Raw genomic sequence first — 20,869 nt, 5'->3', positions numbered from 1 at the left:
GGTCATGTGGTCTGATGAGACAAAAATAGAGCTTTTTGGTCTAAACTCCACTCGCCGTGTTTGGAGGAAGAAGAAGGATGAGTACAACCCCAAGAACACCATCCCAACCGTGAAGCATGGAGGTGGAAACATCATTCTTTGGGGATGCTTTTCTGCAAAGGGGACAGTACGACTGCACCATATTGAGGAGAGGATGGATGGGGCCATGTTTCGCGAGATCTTGGCCAACAAACTCCTTCCTTCAGTAAGCACTGAGTAAGCATTGAAAATGGGTCGTGGCTGGGTCTTCCAGCATGACAACGACCCGAAACACACAGCCAGGGCAACTAAGGTGTGGCTCCATAAGAAGCATCTCAAGGTCCTGGAGTGGCCTAGCCAGTCTCCAGACCTGAACCCAATAGAAAATCTTTGGAGGGAGCTGAAAGTCCGTATAGCGACAGCCCCGAAACCTGAAGGATCTGGAGAAGGTCTGTATGGAGGAGTGGGCCAAAATCCCTGCTGCAGTGTGTGCAAACTTGGTCAAGAACTACAGGAAACGTACGATCTCTGTAATTGCAAACAAAGGTTTCTGTACCAAATATTAAGTTCTGCTTTTCTGATGTAACAAATACTTATGTCATGCAGTAAAATGCAAATTAATTACTTAAAAATCATACAATGGGATTTTCTGGATTTTTGTTTTAGATTCCGTCTCACACAGTTGTGTAGTATCTATGATAAAAATTACAGACTTCTAAATGCTTTGTAAGTGGGAAAAACCTGCAAAATCGGCAGTATATCAAATACTTGTTCTCCCCACTGTATAGCAGCAACTATAAAAATGACATACAAACATTGCAAAAACCCTATTTTTATTTTGCTAAATTTCAAAAGACACTTGATCATACAAAACATTGTTATTCCATTGAAATTGGAGTACATGTTAACATTTAAATCTTAACCAGCACAGGTAACCAAAATAGGGGATAATGTGTGTTATAGCAGGGCCAAACCTGTTTCTGCAGAGTTATTGTCCTGTAGGTTTGCTCCTTACCTAATCACATCAGATTATAATGTGTAGGTGGATGAAAAGCTATGCCAAGTTAAACACAACTGAGATTGGAGAGAGAACCTAAAGGGCGGTATCTCTTCTTGAATAGGCTTGGGCAGCCTTAGTTAACAGCATGCCCAGATTCTGGCTACAGTTCACACATGCATCAAAAATAATCTTCTGGGCTATGCTTATGTCCTACAAATTCCAGTCACAGCACTTGCATCTCTCGTTGAAAACGAGGTTAGTGGCACACGTTTGGATGAAGGTATGTCCATTGATGCACTGGTAGAAGGTGTTGGGATTTTTATTGTTGGGGTACAGGCCGTCCACTTTCCCATCACAAAAGTCACTGTCAGGCAGAGGAGTGCTGGTGAAGGTAGTGTGTGGTAGACTGGTAGTGGTGGGTACAACTCCAATGGTAGTTGCTGGCATTGGTGGTGGTTGGATCGTGGAAGGAAGGGGCGGCAAATCTGTCATCAACAAAGCGTGTGGTGGTAAAGCATGGAATAACAAAACACTGTCATATACCAACCAGGGGCTCAATTAAGGCAAACCTGCTTTGCAGTATTTATGCAGTACCTCTTATTACAACTGTCATATTAACTAATAGATAGGTCCTAAGTTCAGTATAAAAACTACCAGGGAGACCTCACCTCACACAGGTATGCTTTCAACTTGTGAACAAAGATAATAGTAATGACTAACTACCTGAGGCCAGAAGGGAACGTAAGTGGCTGATCAGGGGATAGTTGCCCTGTCCACAGAATTTTCCAGTAAAGTCATCCAGATCAAGAGTCCAGACAAAGGCCCCTCCAAACTTGTTGTCTTTCAGGTAGTGTACCTATAAAATAACACATTGTATTTGCTGAAATCTACGCTAGTAATCAATAATGACAATATAAATGTTAAAATAGGCAATAAAATAAGTCAAATTCCTAATTCAGTATCATCCACAGAAGTTATGAGATGCTACCTTTGTCTCAAAGCTTTCCTGGTTGTCAAATCCCACCCACTCATCTCCTTTGCTGGCATAGGGAACCATCTGATCCTCAATAAACTGGACCGTCGCGCCTTCTAGGAAGGTGCAAATCTGATGAAAAAGGACTTGATGTGAGTGTGGGTGTTGGAAAGCTGATCCTAATGTAGAATACCTATGGGAATACTAACCTCGTAGTAGGACCAGAAGCCAGCCTCACGGGTGTAGGTTCCAGCAGAGGCTGGCCCGCTGGTTGGGGCTCCAATTCCATTGGCTTCTGAGGCAGTCTGGAATGTGCGTCCATAGGTGGGGAATCCCATCATCAGCTTCTCAACTGGGGCGCCTCGATCCCTCCAGTACTTCATAGCAAAGTCCTTTAAAAAAAAAGAGGTAAACATTTGTCCAACAGCCATTACATTATTATTTCTTCAGAAAGAAATAATATGTTTTTCTGATTCTCCCTTCACAAAGTTTGATAATGTTTTTCTTACAACGTTGTTGTACTTGAGTTCTCCTTCGTCTCCATCCGAAGCACCGCGGTACAGGGGGCTGTTATGGCGTGTCACTGGATCCCAAGCTCCACCCAGGTCATAGGACATCACATTCATGAAGTCCAAGTATCTGTTGCATTAAGGCCAAGTAATGTAACATGAAAATTCATACACCATCTTAAGAATGATAACTGCACCAAACATCATATGGTGAATGAAGGCCTTTTATAGCCTTTGAACTCACTGTGCGATCTCAATCTCATAACCCCTGTCAATGTTTCCCTTCCCAGCAGCCACTGCAGCTGTGACCAGCAGTCTTGGTCTACTGGTGTCAATGGCCTCCTTCTCAAATGCCTCAAGTAACTCCTAGAACCCAGAACCAAATAGTGTTTTGTTATAAATTTAACATAATTAAGACATTGTGCTGGATCAACAAAAGTTGAACAATAATAACAAATAATGGGAAAAAAAACTTGTGGAAAATCCAATTATCTTTGTGGTATCTTAGTGTTTACTGTGTCTGGAATGCCAGACTGACCCTGCAGAGCAGTGTGAACCTGGCCTTGTCCTCTGGGGGACTTCCTCGTGCTCCAGGGTACTCCCAGTCCAGGTCCAGGCCATCAAAGCCATACTTCCTCAGAAAACTGACAGAGGACTGGATAAACCTCTGGCGATTAGCAGGTGTAGACACCATGATGGTAAACCTGAAGGGTTATGAACATTATTTATTTCCAACAACTGTAAGATCTAATCAAACAGGTTGATCATGGCTTTCAACAATACTTACTGGGTGGTTCCAAAGTTCCATCCACCAACTGCCAAAAGTGTTTTAAGAGCAGGATTTCTGTTAAAGCAAAATGTACACAAATGAACGCACCCAATGTGATGCATTTAAAAATATAAACTGTAACAATAATTCTAAATTCATTGATTGTTGATGGAGGCCCTTACTGTATAAATCAAACAGCTAAGCATGGGAACACTCACTGGGTCTTGAGCCCATTAAAGGACTGGTATAGAACATCATCATTCCATTCGTAGGTGGCCAGCTCATTGTTGTGGTTGATGATTGAGAAGGCATAGATCAGATGAGTGCAGAGGTTGGGATCTATGTTGGCAGGAAGGTATTTCCCTGTGCCGGGTCTGTACTGGGACCAGTTAGTAAAGTAGCACACCAGTTTGGTCGATGACACTGTCAAAAAAATACATTACTAACATAAAGCCTTCCATCAAATTACATGTATGACTATACTGATACTATTTAATCAAAGAATTTAACCTGCAGTTTTTATAGTACTGTTTAGGTTTGAAATTGCATATACAAGAAAAACTAAACATACCTATTTGAAGGCACATTATTAGGGACAGTCCTAAAATAGGAAAAAAAGCATTTTGTTTGTACAGGCAGTAGTTGCTAATTCTTAATAAAATTATTTTAAAATAATGCTATATTGATCCCAATATTTGTTCATAATTTTACCAGCAAGGAGTGTTAGATTGGCCATGCTGAGTTCTTAGGGATACAGTGTCTTTCCAGTATGAAAGAAGAATCTGGAAAATGTAAACACGTATTTTAACAAAACATGGCGGTACAAATTACTTTGTACATTGTGGCTGAAGTTTCATGAGTGCGTTGTCCAGTTTAATTGTAAATGGAACGTTTCTATTGGTATACCCAAAGTTTATAGAACTGCAAACCTAGCAAGCTATGTTATAGAAAAGCTGTAACTATAGAAAATTAAGCCCTTTTCTTACCTGTTGGTTGGTGCAAACAATGGATTTCTGTCTAAAGGAGAACACCTTTTATACCATTCTGATATTGCTGTGCCAGAAGTAGCCGGCTCAACTGGCCCCACTGTACATCAGTGTGCATTGTTCATCCATGGTAGGCGCTGTAAGCCTATCAGATGGCCAGCTTGAGTTTATGCCAGAAGCAGAAACCAAAATAAAACATGTAATTAGTGTACAACAAATATTGTGCAAGATCCAAGTGACATAAGATAAACTTGTCATAAAATGCCAGTATTGGTTAAAAGATTAGATTTATGATGGTCTGCCTTTGGTTTGACTAACTAGTGAAAAACAGAAGTTACACTTCTGTGAACTCATACCATTTTATTGTTGTCAATCTCTAATATCCATATTTGTGGCATCTAGCGTACAGGTCAAAGTGTAGGGCCAGTCACTGAAAGATCAATTCAAACAAGGTGAAAAATCTGTCGCTCGTGACTTTGAGCAAGTTGCTGAGCCATAGTTGTTCATGTATCTTGCTCAGCGTCTGCTGAAATACTACAATTTCATTTTATTGAATGAAATGGTAAAAAGTGGTATTGCTCAATCATCTTGAATTTTCTCCAGGACAATTGGTTCATACAAAATGTTTTACAAGTCTTGAGATTAAAAAACAAGCACTTTATTTACATTGGACTTGTGACACCATAACATAATATAATAAGACCTCTATGAACTATATAGACAAATTGCTACATAAAGATTTTAGAAATTTACAAGCGCTGGGATAGGGGGAAAGATGCTTTACAGTGAAAACGTGTTTCTTTATGACTGGAATATGGCCTGTTACAGCTCTGGATTACTTGGTAGCTTGACCTCTTGTTCCCAATACCAAAGAACATAGATGCTAATTTCACCCCACGTTTAATGACAGCATGGCAGATCCATAATCCCTGACTGGAAAGTTAATGACTAAATGTCATGTGCCCCATATTACTTGACAACAGGATATTACTGTACGGACACTACTCCACTGTGCTTTCAACACTATTGCACATGATGGAAAAATTGAGATAATCATGTTCCATTAGAATGCAATGTACATTATTCATTTATATTGTGAAGATCGAAAGGTACATTAACAATTAGCACAAGAAAAAATTGAAAATATAGTAGCATTTACAATTTTCACTTTATATCACTGCATAACATTAACACTAACTCCTCATTAAGGTAAACAGTAGGCACTGTTGGGTCCCAGAGACTTTGATTAGGGAAGTGTTTACATTGTCATTTACAACTCTTTCGACAGACACTTTGATGTCTGGACATTTTCAAGGCTGTAGATTTCTTATCTGCATACTGTATCTTTTGTTAGGTGTTGAACCAGTCCACAGTCAGTGTGACTACGCTGAAGGACAAGGTCATAGGAATTTCATTGAGATTCACAGATACATATTGTGCCACGAACACACTGTTACAGGAGAGGGTGTGTTCACACCACAATATTTAGACATAGCATCATACAAACTAGTGAATGGTACAGAGCCCTTTAGGTGCTACTACTGTATGATTTAATGCTTTCAGGTGGCATATTTAGGACAGTTCGGGCTGAACCTAGACTTTTTAAAGATGCCTTCGAAGATTTCTGGTATCTGTTTGTAAAAGTGGCGCTGTTGAACCAAAACGAGTCCCCATAAATGGTGGGTCTGTCTTGTATACGCAGATACAGAATATGCCCCATGTCGTCAACGATACTTGCTTCCAAACGTATCATTTCAGGAATATCTGAGGTATGAGAGTGATTCTACTTATAAAGTATGCCCATATAAACAACATTTCACACATATTATTCAAAATGGGGGTTTAAAAAAAGAATTTGCTATTTGCAAAAGTCCCAGACGGCATCTTAAAACTCCACAATGTGCTGTGCTTAGAAGCAAAAATTGATATCACATGAAACTTAATGACACAATAAAAAGAGCTGTGGTAGGTTACACTGTATGGCCCATAATTTTAAAATGATTACAGTTAGCAGTCAAAAGTTAAGAATTTTCTAACTCATACAAATAGTTCCACTACCAGGTGTCACTCCTTTTATCAACATGATAAACTCATCAACAAATCCCTCTGCCTAATCTACAGTCAATATCTCCCTAATAATCTAATAGTAGTACAAATATTACACACCCCCATCAACATGCATTCACACAAGCAAACGCACCACCCGTCGACTCATACCAAAAATAATGAACTTTAGCAACTTCAAAAATGCTCTAGACTGTCCCTTTTTTTTGTAACATTTCTACTGTATAGCATTTACTGTAGTACCTAGGGTTGGCACAATGTTTTGTTGTTGTTGTGTGGAACGAACTGCTGACGGAAGACACAATCAACCAAGCACAGCACATTATTGATAGGTACACATCCTGTTTAGCATTGATTGGTACACTCATTTTAACATTTACATAATTTAGCAGGTGCTCTTTTCCAGAGCGACTATTTCCATGAGTTTCACTTGCAATGGCCCTAGCCCCCCCACTACATCTGTGTTTACTTGAATAAGAATGCCACCTACATTCCTACTAGTCCTTTGACAGAACATGCAGTCAGGAGCAGATGAGGAGAGCATTCATTTTGTTTCATTAAACATTTTAACAGTTACATTTTTGCTATTCAAGCGGTAATGAAATGTGACCATTTGGTTGACCAATATCCAACATCCAAAATCCCATAAGAGTGTGCCTGGATTGAACATGCTGGATGTGCTTGGGGACCCCTGTATCCCCCAGACAGTGGGCGGTGGGCGTTCCAGTCATCTATACAACTGTTTATAGAGGCGCCTGTTGAGTGCTGCACCCACTGCACATCCTTTCCCCTCATGCAAAAGAATAGATGGGAGAGTGGGCCTCCTGGCTCCTGCTCTCACTGAACTCTGTGTCTCTGTCATCCCTCTCCTTGAGTCCAGTGTACTGGCCAATGAAGGAGCCGTCCTCGTTGAACTCAATCTCCCGTCCATCAGCGTAGTCCACCAGACTGTCGTCACTCTCCGTTCGAGTCATTATGGTGTCGGCTGTTGTCTGGCTCCTACCCACTTTAGTCTCCTCCTCCCTGAAAGGAAAAGGAGGATATCACAGGAGATGCTTCAGCAGCAGTGACTATGGCTTGGCAGCTTTCTTCATACCGTTGGTTCTAGACTGGCGGGTTTGGGTACTTACCGTCGGGCAGAGTAGGGAATGGTTGTGACACGGCTTATCCTGAAACATTCAAAGAGATTGTTCAGGAAACATGTTTAGAGATAAAATGTCCTCAAATACTGTGAAATGTCATAAAATGGTTGATCATTCAATTGAAGCCCATAGACCATTCATTTGTATATTGAACTGCAGACAATGACGTAAAAATGACAACCTAAGTGTTGGTTGAGATTTAAGATTATTGGTTATAAAAATTTCAGTAAGAAAATACAACCCTGTTTCCAAAAAAGTTGGGACGCTGTAAAATGTAAATAGAAACAGAATGCAATGATGTGCAAATAATTTAAACCGTATATTCAATAGAAAATTGTACAAAGACAACAAACTGAGACATGTGATTGTTTCTTGAAAAATAAATGCCCACTTTGAATTTGATAGCATTTACAACTTTCCAAAAAAGTTTGGACAGGGGCAACAGAAGACTGGAATAGTTGTGTAATACTAAAAAACTAAACCATTTGGAATATCACACAACTAAGTAGGTCATTTGGCAACAGGTCAGTAACATGGTCGGGTATTAAAAGATCATTCCAGGGAGGATGGGTCTGTCAGAAGTGAGGAAGTGAGGATGTGAGGATGTGAGGATGTGAGGGGTTCATCACTCTGTGATAGACTGGACAGGCAAATACTGCAACAATAGAAGAATAACATTTCTCCACGTAAAATTGCGAAGAGTTTGGGGATGTCATCATCTACAGTACATAATATCATTAAAAGATTCAGAGAATCCGGAGAAATCCCTGTAGCAAGGGTCAAGGCCAAAAAACCATTATTGGATGGCCGTGATCTTCAGGCCCTCAGACGGCACTGCATTCAAAACAGACACGATTCTGTAGTGGACATCACTGCATGGGCTCGGGGACACTTCAGAAAACCATTGTCTGTGAACACAGTATGTCGCTGCATCCACAAATGCACATTAAAACTTTACCACGCAAAGAAGAAACCATATATAAACAAGATCCAGAACTTCTGTGCCCAAGCTCATTTTTGAGACGAAGTGGAAAACTGTCCTGTTGTCTGACCATTGGGAATCATGGACGCTGCATCCTCCAGACTAAAAAGGAGAGGGACCATCCAGCTTCTTATCAGTGCACATTTCAAAAGCCAGCATCCGTGATGGTATGTGTTAGTGCACATGACATGGGTGACCTGGACATTTGTGAAGTCACCATTAATGCTGAACAATATATATAGGTTTTCGAGCAACAGATGCTGCCATCCAGACAATGTCTTTTTCAGGGAAGGACTTGCTTATTTCAGCAAGACAATGCAAAACCACATTCTACACGTATTACATCTGCCTGGCTCCGTAGTAAAAGAGTCTGGGTGCTAAAATGGCCTGCCTGCAGTCCAGACCTGTCACCCATTGAAAACATATAGCGCATTATGAAACAAAAAATACTGTTGAGCAGCTGAAATCCTGTATCAACACAGCACCACAGTGGGAAACATGCCCCTGTCTCAACCTTTTTGAAACATATTGCTGGCATCAAATTCAAAATGGGCATGTATTTTTCCAAAAGCAATAACATTTCTATTTGCACTTCTGGTTAGATGCTAACTGCATTTTGTTGTACTGTACTTTTACTTGTTCAAAGACAATAAAGTTGAATCAAATCTAATCTAATTATTCATCAGTTTCAACATTTGATATGTTGTCCTCTAACTATTTTCAATTGAATGTACTGTAGGGATAAATGATTTGCACATCATTGCATCCTGTTTTTATTAGCATTTTACGCAGCATCCCAGATTTTCTGGAAACAGGGTTATATAAAATCTGTCAATATATATTGTAAGTAAAATAATACTGTAGAAATGGTGCCTATAGTGTCATTGTTAGATATTCTCATACCTTTCCAGTGACCTTCAGTAGTCCGAAGGCGAAAAGAACAAAGATGAACATTTGAAAACATTAGTAGTCAGAATATAGAGATCAGTTCTGAGGATTGGGGGGTTACCAGGACAAATTCATGATTTTGAAATAATAACAACACTGAATGGTACACTATTGTTAGGGAATGAAATGATTTTTTTCCGTGTTAAATATGATTACTGTGACATTACATTTTCATCACTGTATTAGATACCATCGCTGATACCTAATCTCTCAAATGAAAGTGTTCTCAGTTTCAACTGGTTCTGTCATACTGTATTGCGTACCGGTAGTCAAAGGATCCCTCTTGATCTTTATCATCCACAGGCTCCATCGTCACTGCTTTCTTGTCCCGCACTGAAATTCCAAAGCTCTGTCTTGTTACTCTGACTGAATATGATAACAGCTCCATATATGTACACTAAATATATTCTATATATGTACACTAAATATATTCTATATATGTACACTAAATATATTCTATATATGTACACTAAATATATTCTATCGATTGGATCATTTTGTACAATATTGGAAAAACTTTAAGCTGTAGTATTAAATCTGCTCAGTCATCTAAGGATCTCCTGCAGCTCTGCTGTACCCAAAAACCTGTCTGCATCTGACATGAGGTACGTACAACATTTGTTTAAACCACTGGTCTGAAATGGCTAGTTGTTAGCTTCTTTTTGGCAACATGGATACAATTTGACACAATGCAAAGGGCAACAAGCTGAGCAGATATTTGCAGTACTTGCAAAAGCCTTAAGCCAGTACGGAATGGTGTACTGTTACAGTACCAGGGTATTTGCCCCCGCGGCTCCGCTTGATGAAGCAGACGACCAGGAGGATGAGCACAAAGAGGGCCACAGCACACATCACACCGATGACCCAGCCCTGGGTGGAGAGGTCCACCTGGTCTCGGGCAAAAGCTGCACGGAAACACACATGGGATTCATGAGGAAATCAGTGAAATGTGTGGATGTACAGTGCAAAGGCACTGTTGTTGCTGACCCTCTGTGTTTTACCTTCCGTTGTGTAATGGGGTGATTCCTCTGTGTACGACTCTCCCACACCGATTCTAGTCCGTGCTGCAATGGTGAATCTGTAGCGGGTGTAGCGATCATATCGGCGCAGAGCAAAACTGGTGATGTTTGGGGGAAATTCCTCAACAAGCACTTCCTCTCCTCGAGTTGCGTTCACTGCAGAGAAACACCAGTGAGCCATGACAACTTACTGTACACCTACTGTACTTCACTATACCTTTTTCGCTGACATGGTTAATAAGTGAGTTGTCTCACCGGTCTGATATTTAAGTGTGTATCCGGTGACGATACCATTGGGCTCGCCAGGTGTGTCCCAGTCCACCCAGATGGTGTCTAAATGTCTCTGCTGGATGCGGAAGGACCTTGGAGCGGAAGGCGCTGGAGAGAGCAAACTAAGGTCAGAGGTCAAGTCTGAGATTAACCACAGAAGAAGAACACGATTACGACGTCGTGTTTTTCCTTACTTCCCTCAGGCGTGGAGAAATCTATGGTGTTACTGGGATGCCCTTCGTATCGGTTGTTGGCCACCACTATGTACATCTTGTAGTTGCTGTAAGGCATGAGTCCTGACAGGACACCGGTGAGACGTGGCCCGCTGGCTGGGAAGGCTCTGGACTTCATGGCCCGACTCACACTCAGCCACCTCAGCTGGCTACTGTCTCTCCAGAAGTAGACCTGGGATTGCGGGGAGGGGGCGGACATAGAATGTGTGTTCAGCTGTTTGTTTGTTCACTCATTCATTACTTCTCTGAGGCATTATGCTCTCTTCATGTGTACCACTTTTGGCTGGAACTGTACTGTACGTGGCAGATTGGGACTGATTCAATCCACCAGTTCCTAACAGTCTGACCTTGTATTCCTTCAGCTCTCCCATGATACTGCTGTGAGGCACGGGGTCCCAGTGCACATTGACCTTGGTGGCCTCGATCTTGGACACTCGCAGGTTGAGGGGGGCAGCGGTTGGTCCTGGAAGACACCCAACAGAAAGTGAACTTTACTGCGGTTTTTCTGGCCGTGCCAACCAGGGCCGGATGTGACAAATGCACATTTTATATGGGAACGATTAACATTCAGGTGTCCATTCGGGTCTACAGCTACCTGTAAATGGTTTTAAAATAGAGTCTGTGTGTATCTGCAGGATCGGATTGGCTGCCGATACTCACGGTCTTCTCCAGAGTAGCCTATGATGACAGGGGATTCAGGGCCCAGCCCAAAGTCGTTGACAGCCTGGACCTTGATCTCGTAGGGTGTGAAGGTGTCCGTGTTGTGGATGTAGTATTTACACCACCAAGTGGTAGCGTTCTTCCACTCCTCCCTGGAATCCCTTCGTTTCCACCACACCAAGTACTTCAGGTGTGGCCCATTCCACTCTCTGTTGTTCAGTGCCTGTTCCCCATACAAGAACGAGAATCAGAATCACATTCATTCGCAAAGTACGCTTGTTATTCCTCATTGAAATGTTGTATGAATGGATGAATTTTGTATGAATGGATGAATGTTGTATGAATGGATGAATGCTGTATGAATGGATGAATGCTGTATGGATGGATGACTGGAGCACAAGCGTTTCCAGTCTATGAATGTATCACCTCCCAGCTGATCATCATGTTGTTTCTCCATGTGCCCACTCCTTTGAGGTTTTTAGGGATGGCATCTGGAGCTATGAAGCATGTTAGGTACAAAATGATTTCAGAAAGCTCATTAATAAATGTTTAAACATGAAAGGTCTTTGTTTTCAGATGATAATCCCTAACTAATTACACATTATCACATTAATCAAGTGTGAAAAACTCACGTGCTCCACCGGTTCGGAAGATTTCTGACGAGCGACTGGGTTTACTCATACCAATGTCATTAATAGCAATGACCCGAAACTCATAGATAATGAACGGAGACAGTTGCAGGATGACAGAGTTGAGGTTTCCAGGGTATGTGGAAAGGTTTCTCCACTTGAAAGGTAACCAGTCATCATCGTCATACTGCACCAGGTATTCTGAACAAAAGGACCAACACCACTGGTTACATTTACATTGGTTACTGGTCAGTTGTTGTTGACACAAGGCTGTCTGCTGCTTAGAAAAGGCTAGTGATGTGAAGTCACCTTTGATAGGGCTGTTGTTGCTATCTCCTGGGGTCCACGTAAGCCTGACGCTGCGTTCATAGGGTTCTGACAGCAGCAAGTCTGTAGGGGGTTCTGGACGATCTGGGATGAAGAGAAGGAACTAAGGGTCCAAATTCCAAATACACACTGTCAATACATAATGTCTCTATCTGCTGTTATGACATAACACAGTGTAATTAACATGACATAACATCTCTATCTGCTGTTATGACATAACGCAGTGTAATTGACATGACATAGTGTCTCTATCTGCTGTTATGACATGTAATGCAACTGCTGAAACACAATAGCACATGTATGTCTGCTAAGGGTCCTGACAACAGTCCTACCCATCACCACCAGACGGGAGGAGGCCGTGTTCTGGTCCATCTCAGTCTTGATGACACAGGTATAGTTGCCCTCATCCCCTCTGTTGACGTTTTTGATGACCAGAGTCGATTCATCCAGGGACAGCCTGAAGATAATTAAAATGACATAGTGTGACACTGTGAAGTAATCTTGACAAATTCAGTTGACCATTAGTTATATTCACATAGAGTAGATACTACCTATTAGTTTGAAGCTAGCTATAAATTGGAAGTTAGAGTGGCAACTGAAAACCCTGATTCCAATGGTTCCAATGAGAAGTGGTTGTATTCATGCTCACCTCCATCGAATGCTAAGGGACTGTTTGTTCTTCAGCCAGGTGGTGGTGATAGAGACTGTAGGGTCATGTTTGGCCTTGCACTCAAACCGGACATCAGTGCCCCGGACCACTTTCATATTATCTGGCCGTTTAAGGATTTTGGTTTCCTCTGAATTATTATATGAAAGAGAGGAAAAGGATGATAAGAACACCTACAATGTAATTAGTCAATAGTGAAGACTGAACTACATGCAGAACCAAAGCTGTACGTTAAAGCTATTGTTGGGTATTACATTTGAAACTCTAGTTTGACCTGGTTATTGGATATTCACCTTTGACCTCTAGCTTGACCTGGTTTTCATCCCGTCCTGCCACGTTGCTAACGACACAGAGATACGTCCCTTGATCCTCCATACGAATGCCTCTGATCTGCAGGGTCCCGTTGCTGTGTACTTTAAAACGATTCCCCTCCAGGTTGCCTAGTCCGTACTTAGACCTGCACAAATATAGGTTACACAGATGCATATACACACACCTGAAGGAAGGGCCTGATAAACATATTCTCACCAGCGCAGATCAGGCATGGGGGAGCCAAAATAGCGGCAGTCTAGCCAGGCACGGTGGCCTTCTATGACCTTCACCAGGGTGGTCCTGGGTTTGAGGATACGTGGCGTTGCATCTAGACAGTGGAAAATGAGACAAAAGGAGACATGAGACAACTCATATACCTAACAAATAGACGGATAGGGTTAATTAATGAAGACAGTTAGGGGTAATTCATGAAGAGGTTTAGGGTTAATTTATGAAGGCAGTTAGGGGTAATTCATGAAGAGGTTTAGGGTTAATTTATGAAGACAGTTAGGGGTAATTCATGAAGAGGTTTAGGGTTAATTTATGAAGACAGTTATGGTTAATTCATGAAGAGGTTTAGGGTTAATTTATGAAGACGGTAAGTGTTCATTCATGAAAAGAGTAAGGGTTAATTCATGAAGACAGTTAGGCTTAATTCATGAAGAGCGTTAGGGTTAATTAACCAAGACAATGACACATCTTACGCAGCACGTTGATGTAAGCATTGGCAAACAGATAGCCATACTCATTTGAGGCATTGCACTGGTAAACCCCATTGTTTGCCACCGTCACAGAATGGAAGGTGATTGTGTCCCCTGACACCTGCCTGTTTGGGACCGGTGTGGCATCTGGCAAGGATTGGAAACGGGACATTATTGTCCTTTACTATATTATCTCTCATATTAACACAACATATGGGCTGATTTTATCTACATCATTGAACAATTGGAGCGGCAATTGCTGCTCACCCTCGATTGTTTCACCGTTAATGAACCACTGGATACTGGGCTGGGGAACGCCATCAGAACGGCACACTAAGCGTGCGTTCTCGTCCGGTGCCAGCACCAGGTTACTGGGCTTCTCCAACCAGAAAGGTGCCGCTGTAAGACACAGAGATCAGACAAATAACCATGCCCACGCTTATCAGATTTGTACATTTAATGGGTGAATAATTTTTTTTAAATTCAGGAGTATGTTATATGCAGATGATTGGCTGACCTTTGACCAAGACAGTGGTGGTGTGTTCCTGATATCCAATCTTGTTGGTGGCCGTGCAGGTGTATTCACCGGCGTCCTCAAATGTGGCCTTGGGGATCTGCAGTAACTTGTTCTGGTTCTTCACCCTCATGTTGGTGGTGTCCAGTCCACCTCCATCTTTGGTCCACGTGATGACAGGGGTTGGACTTTTAAATGGTAATAAGTAAGAGGGGGGGCTGGTGTTTAGGGCATCTAAAAGTAAAGAGTTACTAAAAGAAATCCATGGTTTTGACATGCTACATTTTTAATAATCACTCACAGTCCAGCAGCGATGCACTCAAGGAGCAGCTCCTCCCCCAGCATGGCAATTTGAGTGCTTGATTTCCCAGCCGGAGACAGGAAGGTGGGGGGGGCCTCAGACAGCATGCGGGCTGTGGAATAATCATTCTTTACCACATAGACCAAGAAACATTCTAACTGGCAACTATCCTACAGAATGACTATAACTGACAGTGGTTTATATATATATATAAAATTAGAATATCATCAAAAAGTTGATTTATTTCAGTAATTCCATTCAAAAAGAGAAACTTTTTTATTATATTCATTCATTACACACAGACTGATATATTTCAAATGTTCATTTCTTTTAATTGTGATGATTATAACTGACAACTAATGAAAATCCCAAATTCAGTATCTCAGAAAATTAGAATATTACTTAAGACCAATACAAAAAAAAGATATAGAAATGTTGACCAACTGAAAAGTATGAACATGAAAAGTATGAGCATGTACAGTACTTAGGTGGGGCTCTTTTTGCCTGAATTACTGCAGCAATGCGGCGTTGCATGGAGTCGATCAGTGGCACTGCTCAGGTGTTATTAGAGCACAGGTTGCTCTGATAGTGGCCTTCAGCTCTTCTGCATTGTTGGGTCTGGCGTATCGCATCTTCCTCTTCACAATACCCCATAGATTTTCTATAGGGTTAAGGTCAGGCAAGTTTGCTGGCCAATTAAGAACAGGGATACCATGGTCCTTAAACCAGGTACTGGTAGCTTTGGCACTGTGTGCAGGTGCCAAGTCCTGTTGGAAAATGAAATCTGCATCTCCATAAAGTTGGTCAGCAGCAGGAAGCATGAAGTGCTCTAAAACTTCCTGGTAGACGGCTGCGTTGACCTTGGACCTCAGAAAACACAGTGGACCAACACCAGCAGATGACATGGCACTCCAAACCATCACTGACTGTGGAATCTTTACACTGGACTTCAAGCAACGTAGATTATGTGCCTCTCCTCTCTTCCTCCAGACTCTAGGAACTTGATTTCAAAAGGAAATGCAAAATTGACTTTCATCAGAGAACCTAACTCAGCAACAGTCCAGTCCTTTTTGTCTTTAGCCCAGGCGAGACGCTTCTGACGCTGTGTCTTGTTCAAGAGTGGCTTGACACAAGGAATGTGACAGCTGAAACCCATGTCTTGCATATGTCTGTGTGTGGTGGTTCTTGAAGCACTGACTCCAGCTGCAGTCCACTCTTTGTGAATCTCCCCCACATTTTTGAATGGGTTTTGTTTCACAATCCTCTCCAGGGTGCGGCTATCCCTATTGCTTTTACACTTTCTTCTACCACATCTTTTCCTTCCCTTCGCCTCTCTATTAATGTGCTTGGACACAGAGCTCTGTGAACAGCCAGCCTCTTTAGCTATGACCTTTTGTGTCTTGCCCTCCTTGTGTCAATGGTCATCTTTTGGACAGCTGTCAAGTCAGCAGTCTTCCTCATGAGTGTGTAGCCTACAGAACTAGACTGAGAGACCATTTAAAGGCCTTTGCAGGTGTTTTGGGTTAATTAGCTGATTAGAGTGTGGCACCAGGTGTCTTCAATATTGAACCTTTTCACAATATTCTAATTTTCTGAGATACTGAATTTGGGGTTTTCATTAGTTGTCAGTTATAATCATCAAAATTAAAAGAAATCAACACTTGAAATATATCAGTCTGTGTGGAATGAATGTATACATTATACATGTTTCACTTTTTGAACTGAAATATTTTTTTTATGATATTCACATTTTATGACCAGCACCTGTATATATCAGTTTTCTAAATGTCACATTGCTAAATAACGAATTTCATGACAATTGTAAAAAAAATCCATGTTAGCTTAGCTCAAAACACAAATTAAGGGGAAAATACTTTTAAGCGTTAAGTCAAGGATATTGATCATTTTGACAGTCTACTTAATAAAAACAAAAAAAACACAAAAACAGTATCAGAACACACACTCACCAATGAGCTAGGTCAGTATGACCAACGGTCAGTGGTATTAGGGATCGTCTGAAATAAAACAATGCAGGGATAGCCAAAGCAACAGTTTAATTAGGTGTGTCAGTTAGTACATGTGTGTCAGGAAGTAAAGGATGCAACATCCAGTACTCACTTGTGAGGACCCTGACAGTAACAGGCATCTTCTGCTGTATGATGTTTTTGTAGGGAAAGCGTGCATTGCAGCAGTAGTCGGTGGCAGAGTCATTAAAATAGACATTGGAGAAGTACAGATCCCCATTCACCCCCATAGAAACCCTACGGTCCTGTTTGATAGGCACCATGACAGGTGGGTGGGGCTGGTGAGGCCAGTTGAAAGGTCTCCCAGATGAACCTGAAGTAAAAAACAACGTTATGGGCGCATTCCTGGGTAAGATCTTCTGGAGTCGATAGCATAAACACAGATAATGTTTGGGTTCCATACAAATATTGGAGAGAAAAACAAGCTGTCAGGTCATACAGAGAGACAAGTGGTTGTCATCATATGCTGCAGAATATCAATGGCATTCCGTGAGGTACTTTAGGTTGGAGAGGAGGAGGTGCTGAAGGCCTACTTACACTTGCTCATCCAGTAGGTCTCAGGTTTGGGAGGGCCTGGAGGAGGGCTGCATTTCAGGACCAGAGGGTGGCCAACGCTCACCGTTACGGGTTCCAAAACCTCTTTGGGCCACAGAGGGGCCTCTGACAGGGACACACGGTTCACAAGTTTCAGATATTTAACACAGGGAGCAGAATCCACCCGCCGTACAGACTGAAGCTCAAGGAAAGCTGTGGATGAAGTTAGACGTTTTTTGCTTGGTTCTGCCTCCTATGTTTTGCATGGTTTGAGGCGCTGGCTTTTCAAATGCACCCTATAGCAATGGATTTAAAAGCCTGAATAGCAGTGTAGCTTACTGGAGATGCGTAGGTTGATCTTGTTGGAGTATGCAGTGCCATACTCATTGGTGGCAACACACTGGTACTCCCCCTCATAGGCCTCAGGTTTAGCCCAGGCATAGATGTCCAGCGTACCTGAACGCCTCCTCATGGAGACCTGACTGTCCCGGGCCACGTTGAAATACTTCCCGTTACGCCTCCACGAGAAACTGAGAGATGAAAGAAAGCCATTTTTGTCCAAGTAATTATGTATTGCACTACGACTGACGTACTGCTCTAGACGACGTATGCATTTCACAACGGCCAAGGCCGTCGTTGCCCTTCGCTCTGGCCGTAATGGCACGGAAATCATTATGGCGTTTGTGCCCCTAGTACTATCAAAATCTGGCGCACTCGAGAACAACCACAAGAACAGACTATGCAGGTAAGCAAGCTAGCTAGTTATCGATATATAGCTGACGCATTTAATGCTTACCTGAATCAAACTTCTGTTTTGGAAGGTGCGTATGCCGGGAGGTGGGAAAGTTCCGACCTCGGTGTGGGAGAATACACCTGAACGCTTTTTGAAAGCTCCGAAGTAACGTTAGGTTTGACTTTACTCGACATGGCAGCGTTTGTGGTGCAAGATTAGAAAACAAGCATTACTTGCTCAGCGCACAAAAAAGTCACTGTATTTGTTTATTTAGGTTGTACTCATTAGTACAGGTGATTGTGATTTTAAACAATACTTTGCGGTTTACATTTGGGTAACTGAGGTAATGTTATGCCTCTGGCTAGCTAGCCTAATGTTAAAAATTACGTAGCCTGTTTATTGTCGTCCTGTGATCGCTCCCAACTAAAACGTCTGAAATGAAACAGATTCCAGAATCTATAAAAATGTTGAGGGAGGAGTAATTTCAAGGATTAAAACATGACAATTGAACTTTTTATGTTGAAAAAATAAACACATCAGTTATAATAAGTTATTATTCAAAATATGATATTAAACAAGTGAATAATGGATGTTTTTATTTAATGCACGTTTTTTCTTAATAACAATACAAGTTGTTTACTTGTAAGCTCCAAATCCTCTTATTTCACTCAATGGCCTTTGTGCCCTGGCATGTGGCCTTTGTGCCCTAAACATTTTTGTGACACCGAAGGCCAAATGGCCTTGTCCCTAAAATGACAAAGTTCCCAGCCTGGCTCTAGTATTCATTCTTACATTGGGTGGGGGGTTCCCCTGGCTTCACACTCGATGACCATGTCGTTTCCAGCGTCCACAATGAGATCCTTCAGCGACTGTTTTATAATGGTGGGGGGCTGTCTGACTGTAGGTGGACAAGTCACAATGAAAGACCTAGGTACATTAGGATTGCAATGTACTTATATGCAATACACAGCACTATACCCATGAAACTATCTAGCAGGGCCACAATAGATTGTATTGACTTACTTTCCAGTGGGACATCAATGGCAGACAGTCCTTTCCATATGAATAATAACAGAATGGATCTGACCAGCATCTCCATCTTTACAGCGAACGGCTTCCAGTGATCCTGCTAAACTGTCAGATGAGCTTATGTTTTATGAATGGCCAATTAAGCAGTTCACCCATTTCATGAAATCAAACATCAGGAAATGTACGCAACAAATAACTTTGTAAAGCAATATTTTCCAATACAATGAAAGGCCATTTGGTTTGCAAAACAACAGCATTTAATCTCTGTCCTTCTCAACGGTCTGCACTGTCACATTCTCTGACAGAGTCTCTTTGTCACTGTTTTCGCACAATTGATCAACCAACGCAACACATGTCCAGGCCAGTCTCATGCCATTCTGAAAAAACAGACTTTGTAAAAGGAGAATAAATCTTTTGTTAGTGGCTGTGTAGGTTTAGTTGAATCTCATACAAATACACAAATGTGTATTGATGTTATTATAATGCCACTACCATTTGACATATTTCACCCCCTATTATTTTATTTCCTAATGTGTACAGTGCAACAGATTGATCAGAATAACAAAGCCACTCGTCCTCAACCAGTATTAAGAAATGTCTCTCCTCTCATTAGATGTCATTAGTTTGTTCCATCTGCTTTACCTTTCATAAATACAGTCCTTCAGTGGAAAATCCATCAGGGTTCCTTTCCCCCCGTCATTTCCACGACTCTCCAATCCAGAGAGATTCTCCACAATTCCGATGTCCAGCAAGCACAGGAAACGATAATATCCTTGATGGTCAATCCAATCTATTCTATTTTCTGTGTCAATCAAAATGAAGGATTCTGGAGAGGCAGAGTAGAGTGGACAGACTTGAGTAATAGAGTTGCTGTTTGTGTCTTGGCCATTCTGCACTCTGCCCACCCATCTCATGATTTATTAATGAGCTCCCCACGCCCCCTCACCGCCTATTTGTCCTTGCTCTCTCTCACGCACATATTCATTCAAAGGCATTTCTGAATAGGTACCCTGGATACTATAATATTGAGTTTAATATTGAGTTGTGGGAAATGTTTCAAATCTGGAATTGAACAAGTTTGGCCATATTATTGTTTGTATTGAAAGATACACAATGGTCCTCACATCCATACATACACACCCTGATATGTGATCTATGGTTGCAACCTTGTATGCTTACTTAATAGCTGATTATTTTAATCAGGGGGAAAATGTATGAGAGAAGATAGACAGAACTTTAATTGATAATAGAAATATAATACTAATAATTCAATACCTAACACCAATGCTTTATCTCTAGAAATCCTAAACATTTCTTGTTTTTATTACACATACTCTGTAACTAACTGAAAACACAAGCCAGCCTTTTTATTGGAGTTTCATGACATAAATGATGTGGGCCTTATTGTTGACTGATGATAACAAGGCAACGGATTATGAATGCAATGCTTGTCTTTCATATGAATTTAACATTTGCAAAAAAAAAAATATATCACAAAGGCTGATAGAAGAGATGAAAAATATTA

General features: G+C 41.5%; 2 protein-coding genes across 7 annotated transcripts; both read right to left on the bottom strand.

Annotated features, from left to right (window-relative positions):
- Window positions 1-834: 834 nt before the first annotated feature.
- LOC105013747 (acidic mammalian chitinase-like) lies at window positions 835-4,379 on the bottom strand. 2 transcript variants are annotated; one of them, XM_020051467.2, is made up of 12 exons: window positions 4,256-4,379; window positions 3,981-4,051; window positions 3,841-3,870; window positions 3,488-3,692; window positions 3,288-3,344; window positions 3,039-3,204; window positions 2,745-2,866; window positions 2,501-2,630; window positions 2,201-2,383; window positions 2,007-2,123; window positions 1,742-1,874; window positions 835-1,458 (listed from the first exon to the last, which is right to left on the bottom strand). In XM_020051467.2, exons 2-12 carry the CDS (start codon window positions 4,003-4,005, stop codon window positions 1,229-1,231), a joined length of 1,398 nt encoding a protein of 465 aa, XP_019907026.1. In that variant the 5' UTR covers window positions 4,006-4,051; window positions 4,256-4,379; the 3' UTR covers window positions 835-1,228. The 2 variants fall into 2 exon arrangements, with proteins under 2 accessions (XP_019907026.1, XP_010873812.1); XM_010875510.3 differs by having other exon boundaries at window positions 835-1,503; window positions 4,256-4,377.
- Window positions 4,380-4,914: 535 nt separating this feature from the next.
- On the bottom strand, window positions 4,915-20,238 carry nfascb (neurofascin homolog (chicken) b). 5 transcript variants are annotated; one of them, XM_010875484.4, is made up of 27 exons: window positions 19,987-20,236; window positions 19,339-19,449; window positions 19,108-19,213; window positions 17,922-18,112; window positions 17,586-17,708; window positions 17,143-17,361; window positions 15,025-15,136; window positions 14,727-14,911; window positions 14,477-14,608; window positions 14,213-14,356; window positions 13,725-13,836; window positions 13,490-13,653; window positions 13,179-13,326; window positions 12,862-12,986; window positions 12,512-12,613; window positions 12,206-12,403; window positions 12,000-12,070; window positions 11,574-11,796; window positions 11,261-11,376; window positions 10,875-11,085; window positions 10,666-10,788; window positions 10,393-10,566; window positions 10,165-10,296; window positions 9,655-9,724; window positions 9,347-9,358; window positions 7,450-7,488; window positions 4,915-7,342 (listed from the first exon to the last, which is right to left on the bottom strand). In XM_010875484.4, exons 2-27 carry the CDS (start codon window positions 19,412-19,414, stop codon window positions 7,111-7,113), a joined length of 3,540 nt encoding a protein of 1,179 aa, XP_010873786.2. In that variant the 5' UTR covers window positions 19,415-19,449; window positions 19,987-20,236; the 3' UTR covers window positions 4,915-7,110. The 5 variants fall into 5 exon arrangements, with proteins under 5 accessions (XP_010873786.2, XP_019906915.2, XP_010873787.2 ...); XM_020051356.2 differs by having other exon boundaries at window positions 19,339-19,444; XM_010875485.4 differs by lacking the exon at window positions 9,347-9,358 and having other exon boundaries at window positions 19,987-20,238.
- Between the last annotated feature and the right edge of the window lie 631 nt (window positions 20,239-20,869).

This window comes from Esox lucius, chromosome 12, assembly GCF_011004845.1.
Source record: "Esox lucius isolate fEsoLuc1 chromosome 12, fEsoLuc1.pri, whole genome shotgun sequence".
NCBI lineage: Eukaryota > Metazoa > Chordata > Actinopteri > Esociformes > Esocidae > Esox > Esox lucius.
This window is presented reverse-complemented; position numbering and strand designations above follow the sequence as displayed.